Source organism: Henckelia pumila, chromosome 1 (assembly GCF_033568475.1).
Source record: "Henckelia pumila isolate YLH828 chromosome 1, ASM3356847v2, whole genome shotgun sequence".
NCBI classification, from domain to species: Eukaryota; Viridiplantae; Streptophyta; class Magnoliopsida; order Lamiales; family Gesneriaceae; genus Henckelia; species Henckelia pumila.
Genome location: NC_133120.1, coordinates 76,521,985 through 76,530,863, shown reverse-complemented (window position 1 = coordinate 76,530,863; position 8,879 = coordinate 76,521,985). Strand labels below are relative to the sequence as shown.

Genomic DNA, 8,879 nt, shown 5'->3' with positions numbered 1-8,879 from the left:
ACGCTTCAAACTCAAAGATCTTGGTATTCTTATTTTCTTCGGCTTGAGATAGCTTGGTCTTCTGATGGCATTTTTTTTGTCACAACGCAATTACACTCTCAATCTATTGAATGATACTGGTTTATTGGGTAGTAAACCCACAAATGTTCCTATGGATTCTCGAGTTCGACTGACACTATATGATGGTGATCTTCTTGAAGATATAACACAATATCGTCGGCTTATTGGCAAACTCTTATAAGTGACAATTTCCAGGCCAGATATCATGTTTGATGTTCACAAATTGAGTCAATATGTTGCTCAGCCTCGCACTTCTCATCTTAAGGTTGTATATCAGTTACTCAGATATCTCAAATTCACTCCTGGACAAGGCATTTTTTTCCCCACTAAATCAACTTCTCAGTTATGTGCCTTCTCTGATGCAGATTGGGCTGCTTGCCCTGACTCCAGACGATCGGTTACTGGTTTATGTGTGTTTCTTGGCAATGCTCTTATATCTTGGAAAACCAAGAAACAGGTTACCATCTCCAGATCCTCCACTGAAGCGGAGTACCATGCATTGGCTAGCACCACAAGTGAAGTTTTATGGCTTATACAGCTACTTAAAGATTTTCTGATTACTTCTCCTACACCTGTTAGCATTTTTTGTGACAATCAATCGGCTATGCATCTTGCCACTAATCCGGTATTTCATGAGCGCACCAAACACATAGAAATTGATTGTCACTTCATTCGAAGCAAGCTCAATGTTGGGATCATCAAGCTTATGCCTATTCGCTCGCATCTTCAACTTGCAGATATGTTTATAAAGCCACTCCCACATTCTACATTGTCTTCTTTACTGACCAAGATGTCCCTCACAAATATCTATCGTCCATCTTGAGGGGGGATATTGGAGTTCAATCTCATATTGATAGTTACAAAATACTTAGTGTTAACTAAATTGTTAGTTACTGAGTTGTTAGTTAGTTAAACTCAGTTATACATACTTTTGTATAAATACCTTTTTCCTATCAGTTCTAATTCAATAGAATGGAGATTTCATTTCATACTCTGTAATAGAGTTATTGTTTGGCGATCGTCTCATGTACCTCACTAAATTTGAGCATCATGATAGGAAAAGGTATCAATCTCATATTGATAGTTACACATGAGACGATCGCTTCAGGACTCATATATCATGATGCTCAAATTTAGTCGAGACGAATTATTTGGCAAATGGATGGCCATACTTCTCTACGAATTGACCTTATTTTGGAAAATTTGATGGTCATTTTCAACAATAATAAAAATATCAATGTACTTTAAAAAAACATTATCAAACTTTGCAATTTGAGGGGCATATATAAATTGATGATCATATTTTTCTACCTATATTTTGAATAGCGTGTGTTAATTTTATATTTTAGTTTAAATTTCACATTGTTTTGTTCTTTTTTTTTTTTTTAAAAAAAATCACACTTTACTATTTGAGTGGGGCTCATTTTTTGAGTTCGCCTCAGCCTTAAAAGTTGTCTGGTACGGATTTGTCACTCCAACTACTTGAACCATTTTGAACAGAATAAACCGTAGAGTGTGTGAGTTTAATTAATGTACATTAGTAATTTAGTACATATCCTTTGAATTGATATGAAAATTTAGTGAATAAATGTAATCATGACATGAAATAGATTATCAACTTTCTATGGGAGTTATTGGAATCACACACACAAAAAAAGATAAGAGTAAATTTTGTTTTTTTTTTAAAAAATCAGTTTTGTGTGTTTTTTCAAACACAGAACTTTTGCTTAAAAAATCAGGATGCTGATTATTCTTGTACAAAAGTGATTTTGGTGAAAAGCTAGTAATAAATAATTTATTTATCAAATAAATTATAAGCATTCCTGATTTTTATTTTCACTTTTATTTTAAATACTACTTATATACTTCTGATTTTTTTCCTATTTTTAAATAATTTATAAATTTAATCAAGAATGATATAATTTTGCAAACACTCCATTCTCGAAGATAAATCACAAGTAGATGTTGGGCCGTTCCTACTTGGAGACAGAAAAGTCGTCCGACTCGGGCTCATTTTTTTCGGGATCCATAATTTTGAAAAAAAAATTATTATTATATAAAAATATAAATTGATCGAATATAAATTTATTATTCTTGGGTTTTTTTCATTCATATCACAAGAAATTATTTTTTTTTTTGCCTACTAGTAGTATAAAAACTTTTTTTTATTATTTCTATTTTCTGGACCTATTGATAATTGGACCAATATAAAAACATATTTTCTGACTCATTGAGATTTTCTGATATTAATGAGAACGATTTATTTTCGAAGTTGACATTCTTGAAGTTCTCATTACCAAGATAAAAGAAAATCGGCAATTGATGTAGTGAATTAATTGAAAAAAAATAGATGGATATTTCTCAAATGCTCACATTGCTTATAAATTTTGTTGACTACACTTGTTACAGTTAGGGGTGTCAATTCGGGTGGATCGGGTGGGTTCGGGTCGGGTTGACAAAAATAATTCTAAAAAATTTGTCAGCTCAAACCCGAACCCGCCTAACCCGCCTAACCCGATCAACCCGAACCAACCCGATTTTATTTTTATTTTTTTAACAAAATAATTAAATAAAAATTCAAAACACACAAGAATAATATTAATATTTAATTTAATCACATAATAACAAAATCTAATCTTATATATAATTTAAATTTGAACTTTTAGTTGTAGAAAATTTAAAGTATACTTATTACAAAAAATAAAAAATTATTTTAAAAAATAAAAATTGTACAAAATAAACATTAAATGACGAAAATATATTATATCAATATACAATAATTTTTTTTTTCAAACATACAACATATAAAAATGTAGTAAATCTAACTTAATTTTATACAAAAATAATAATAATTAAAAGTTTCGGGTCATTTTGGGTCAATCCGGGTTGAATCGAACCCAACCCGAACCCGATTAATTTTTTCGTGTTAGATTTCGGGTCAACTCGATTCGACCCAAACCCAAAAACCCTTATCTCTAACCTGATATTTTTTCGGTCGATTCGTGTCGGATTGGCGGGTTGAGTTTTGACACCTCTACTTACAGTAGTATGTGCAAAACATAGTTTCTCATATTTAAAGCTCATCAAAACATTTTCTCGATAAACCATGACATAAGAAAATATTGATGAGTTAGCAAAGCAAATATGGAGGATTATTGAGGAGCCACAATCCTTGGTTAGTAGATTTATGAAAGGTAGATATTTTAAAACCAAGATATCATGGAAGCACAACTCGGTAGTAATCCCTCCTATATTTGGCGTTCTTTAATGTGGAGTCGTTCTTTAATTGAAAAAGGCACCAGCTGGAGAGTTGGAAGAGGTGATAGTATCCAGATCTACAAAGATCGCTGGGTTCCAGGGCTTAAGGAAAAAATTCCAGAAACTAGTGGTAGGGATCATATTCAAACTGTCAATCATCTCATGATGGATGGAGACGGTAACACATCGTTATTTGATTCTCACACTGCTCAGGAGATTATCAGTATCCCATTGCTCTCTTCCCCTCATAATGATTTACGTTATTGGAGCTCAGATAACAAAGGTAAATTCTCGGTCCGTGAAGATATAAAATGGAGATTAATGTTTATGATCCACCAAAAAATTGCTCGGAATTCTTTTTGAAAAAATGGTGGAAATTCATTTGGAATTTGTCTGTACCACCTAAAGCTCGAATTTCCGATTAGCTAATGAGCAAATGATCAAAGCTTCTACTGTCAGTAATCTGGTCTTATCTTCTCGATGACTAGCTTTTCCCTCTCAATGGCTTCGACTTGAAGTTGATGCGGCATATAATGTTGATACTAACACTTTTGCAATAGGAGAGCTGTTTCGAGACAATGAAGGTAGAATTATTTTAGCTTTCGGAAAGAACATTGAGAAACAACAATCTGTGGTGTATGCTGAATTGGTTGCCATAAGGGAGGGGTTGCTTTTAGCTAAACATCGAAGGTTTGGGCTACTTCAAGTTTATTCCGATTCTCTTCTGACGGTGCGAGCAGTCAATTGTTTGGAAGAACATCGTAGTTACGATGGAGAGATTGCTAAAGATATTTCTTTGTTGTTTGATAGTTTTCAAGATGTTCGAGTTTTTCATATTTGTCGATATGTGAATGTGGCAGCTCATTCTATCGTTCATTTTCATTTTCCTTCCCAAAATCTTCTCATTTGGGAGTTTGGAAATTTACCGATTTGGTTGGTAGATCTTGTAATGTAACACTTTATTTATGTTGAAATAAATTTACAAGCTTTACCTGTCAAAAAACAAATTGAGAAAAAAATTACTGAACAATTTGATTAATGTTGTTAGCTCTAAACTGTTGGACGAGTTGTTTTATAGTGATCATTTTGTACATGTTTGAACTTATTACTCAATTAAAATAGAAATATTTTGACCATGCGGATGGTTTAAATCGAAAAATTTGTATATTCTAAAAAAACATGAACACACATTATGATTTAAAGACCTCTTTTTAAAACTAGACTTAAACCCAAAAATTATTAAGATCCGCCCTGAATAGATGATAAATTTTTTGTACAAGCTATTAAAACTTGTAATTTATAAATTTTAGTAAGTCCTTGTTTGGAATTTAGCTAAAGTCAAGATTTTGCCATTTTTGATGTGTATTGGTAGAATACTCCACGCTCAAGATGATGGCACTTTGTTCAAAATATTTTTAATTGATTTAACGTTTTTTTTAAAAAAATAAAACTTAAGAGCTTTTGGTGCATGTTAGATTTAAATCTTATTTTTATTTATATTTTTAAAATTCAACCATATATTTATCTATATTTAAAAATATTAAGATGATTTATTGTTCCAAATAAAAAAATATGAAACATTATTAATTTGAAAAAGATATCAAATTCAAATTATTATTCAAATTGTATAAAATGCAGCTAGATCTGTTAATTCGAGCCGGTCACTCCACCTCGACCCTCTATCAAGCGGGTTCCGCCACCTTGGCGGCTTGAGAAAATCCCAACAAACCCAACTCCCATGTTTTCACCTGTCAAAAAATAAAAAAAAATGAGAAAAATATTTTTAAAAAACTTATATATAAACAATTATAAATGATATATATTTAAAAATTCATTAACATTATATTAATACAAATAATATAAATTTTCAAAATCAATCAATTATACATAAATTATTATAAACCATATAGATTTTTTAAAAGTTTATTATCAATCACATATATATATATATAATATCATTTTAAATAAAATATCATTCAAAAATTATTATCCACACATAAATTATTAAAAACTACTAATTCAAATATTCTAAAAAAAAATTCGACGAGCCAACCTGCAGCTCACATGGGTCAGTCCATTTAGGCCCTCCTCTAATGTGCCACCATTAACACAACCTAACCTGTCATTTTTTAATGACATGACTGGTTGATCCAACTGACCATATCATTTTTTAATGACATGACCTGATTGATTCGACATACCAAACTTAAATTGAGGACTCTAAATACAACGACATGCATAGATACGTTAATATACCAATATACTAAAGTTATGGTGAATCAAGAATTATGTATGATTATGAGTGATACTACAAGTACAACGAAATTTGTATAACAAATATTACAACACACAAAATTTATACAAGAATTTAATTTATCAAAATATCACGATACATTAAATACAAAATCTCGCAATAAAATAACAAAATTTCACAATATTATTGTTGTAAATATCGTTCTACACGATTTTGTTGTACGTATCTCCGGCATTAATTTCCATTATTTATAAAGTTATTATATGCGATGTTGATTGATTTGACCTCGAACATCTATTCTAATTGCTTGCGGAGAGTGGGATGGTTGAGTTATATATGGAGGGGAAAAAATATTTATTCTCAAAAAAGCTCGCTTTTTTTTTTATAATAAAAAAAGCTCGCTTTATAAATTATTGAGCAACTCAATTTTTTTATATCATTAATGTGTTTTAAAGACTAAATTGTATGTGTGAAAAACAATTTAACTTTTCAATGAGTATGCATAAGTTATTATACTAAAAACAATATAAAAATATATGTTGTAAAAACTGATATCTAAATTATTTTTCTTCGCATACTTTCAGAAAAAAAAAAAGGTATAGTTTATTCCATCCATTAAAAATAGCACGATAGGACATTTTACAAAGACATAGCTGTAGCATCAAGAAGATGGCCATTCTTCAGCAGAGGTTTGAGATCAACAATGTAATTATCTCCAGAAAACCCGAACCCAAACGTCCCGTCTGCATAGAGCCACACTCTCCCGTCGTCGAATCCATGATACGAGAACATAGGCGAAATGGCGTAGAACATGCGCAACACATCTAAATATTCTAGTTCGGCTTGGTTAGATTTAGCAATGGGACGGAGATGCGCGCGAGTGTTGTAAGTATGTTCCTCTTCAGAGGACATGGGAGATTCAGTGAAAGCCGTGGTTCGAGCAGTAAACACCGCGTCATGAGAAATAAGAAATCTGGAGCTGTTCCCCACGACTTCGCCATAAATATTGTCCGAACATTCGCCGTAGGACACTAGATACAAATTCAACATTCTGTCGTGGCCGATACCCTGCAGCAAAGGGCAAAAGAGAATTAACTAACTACAAGTACAATAAGAGAATAAATCGAGCGGACGTAAATCAATCAATCAATGTTTTACCTTCCACAGGCCTTGCAGCGGCCTAGACGGAGTGGGAGAGTGATCCGTTATTTTCTGAAAACGCTGGGAACGCCATCTGCCAACGCGCCGCTGCTTCTCCCTCTCCCTTCGCCTTTCCGTCCTCCTCTCCTTCTTCGAAAGCCGGATATCCGGAACATTAATCGCCTTGCTTGCCAGTATCTTCTTCATCTGTGCCATCAATCCATCCGGCGGGGACTTGTAAACAATCTCATACTGATCTTCAAGTCCATTCCCAGCGTGCAATAGCTTCCTGAACTCCGAAAACAGGCGATTCTCCCGCAACCACAAGCAACGATCCTCCGACAAATCGATGTCCACTAGAATCAACTCCCCACCCCGCAGTTTCTCCGAATCTTCACGGAACAGATCCTTGTCTGTTAAGGGAAGTGTTTCATTCCTGTCTAGATAATTCAACGTCTGCCCATCGGAGGTAAGCGTGATCCAAAGAAAAGGTTTCTTTATCACATTATATCCCCTGTTTTGAGACGGAAAAACCCTGTTCCCGGTTATGTAAAAAGGACCCCATTCGAAGAGCACGAGTTTAGAGTATCCAACGCAGATGTAGTCGTAGCTCCAGATTCCGATCAGGCTTTCGTATTGGTTCAGCAAGCGGAAGAGGTTTCTGTAAGAGATTTTGCCGCCACCCCAGTTGTGGATTTGGGTTCGGGAGCCCCAGCGGCGGCTGCACTTGAGAAACCAAAGCCGCTCGTCGTTGTTGCAGAGATGGAAATATTTCTTGGAGGTGGCGGCGAACGCCTCAAGCTCAGACCGGCGGAGGAATGAGATGATGCAAAGCTGCACGTCCTCCGGGAAATCGCTGAATGGCAATGGAAGAATTGATGACTCCATTTCCAGCGTTAATCTTTGGTTTTTCCGGTGAGATAATTGCTTTGAACTTTCGGTACAGGTTTAATGGAAATAATTCAAGACTTTTTAGGCATCAAGATTCTCAGTCAAATAAAGAAATAATTGCAAATTCTCATTCAATTGTTCACATCTTTTTCTCCATTGGAACGTGACAAAGTGTTGAATATATATATGGAGCCAAATTTGAATTCAAAGCACACTTGTTTATTATTTTATTTATTTATTTTTTTTTATCGTTGGAACCCGTTGCCCCTATTTTTTAGTCAAATTTATAGAGAATGTCAGTCAAATTTTTTAGGTTTGAATATATATGCAAGCAATTAATAATTAATTATTTTTTTATTTGTTTTCTTCCTTTACAAATTTCCAAACGCAATTCTTCTACGTACGAGAACAAACATAGAATTGAAATAGAAGATTTAGGATCATATTATTTTAAAGAATATTTATCTTTGGAAAAAATAATATTATCAGAACAAAAGTGAATCGTGTAACGTATGGTACCGGTCATATGCCCGTGCCCATCGTTGAAACACCACGTTCCACGTGACGGCGGAAAACACATATTATAATAAACATTTATTTATTTAATTAATTGTATTCTGTTCGGGTAGCTCCATATATATTACCTACATAGTTTCAGAAATTATCTAATATCATAGCCTAGAAATAATGTTTTATTTATATAAAATTTGACCAGTTTCGATTTTGTTTGACATCTGGACGTGTGGGAAACGTAATTTGTGAAATCATTGGGTTGTTTGAGTATCTTAATTAATGATAATACAAAAAAACTAAATTTGATTATAACATGTTCTATGACAATTGCATTATATTATATATTTTAATATTTGGATTTTTTTAGAAACATTTGTATAAAGGTTTAATTTGATTAAATAAATGAATGCATGAATTATTTATTTTTAAATATATTGAAAAGTTATTATAATATTTTCATAATTTTGTTGTAATTTTTCACAATTTATTTATGCTAGTGTCACATGACTAAACTTCTTCTTGTTGTGAAAAAGTAAAAATTTACGGTAAAAAGTAAAAACTCAAAAACTCAAAATTTATCAAATTCTACACTTTATAAATTTTTTCTCTCTTCACAATTGTGTTTTTCTACACAAATGGAGAGACCTATTTATAGATCTCAATTGGAGATTAGTCAAAAATTAATACATCATTAATTACATCATCACACACTAATTTTCAATATTTTACAACTCAATTTTCAACTTTCAACCTTCAACATTCA

The 8,879-nt window shown here is 32.7% G+C and overlaps 1 protein-coding gene across 1 annotated transcript; it reads right to left on the bottom strand.

The window, feature by feature from the left end:
• Positions 1 to 6,136: 6,136 nt before the first annotated feature.
• Positions 6,137 to 7,797, bottom strand: LOC140875470 (F-box protein At3g12350-like). The gene is made up of 2 exons (XM_073279156.1): positions 6,731 to 7,797; positions 6,137 to 6,640 (listed from the first exon to the last, which is right to left on the bottom strand). Exons 1-2 carry the CDS (start codon positions 7,598 to 7,600, stop codon positions 6,212 to 6,214), a joined length of 1,299 nt encoding a protein of 432 aa, XP_073135257.1. The 5' UTR covers positions 7,601 to 7,797; the 3' UTR covers positions 6,137 to 6,211.
• Positions 7,798 to 8,879: the final 1,082 nt, after the last annotated feature.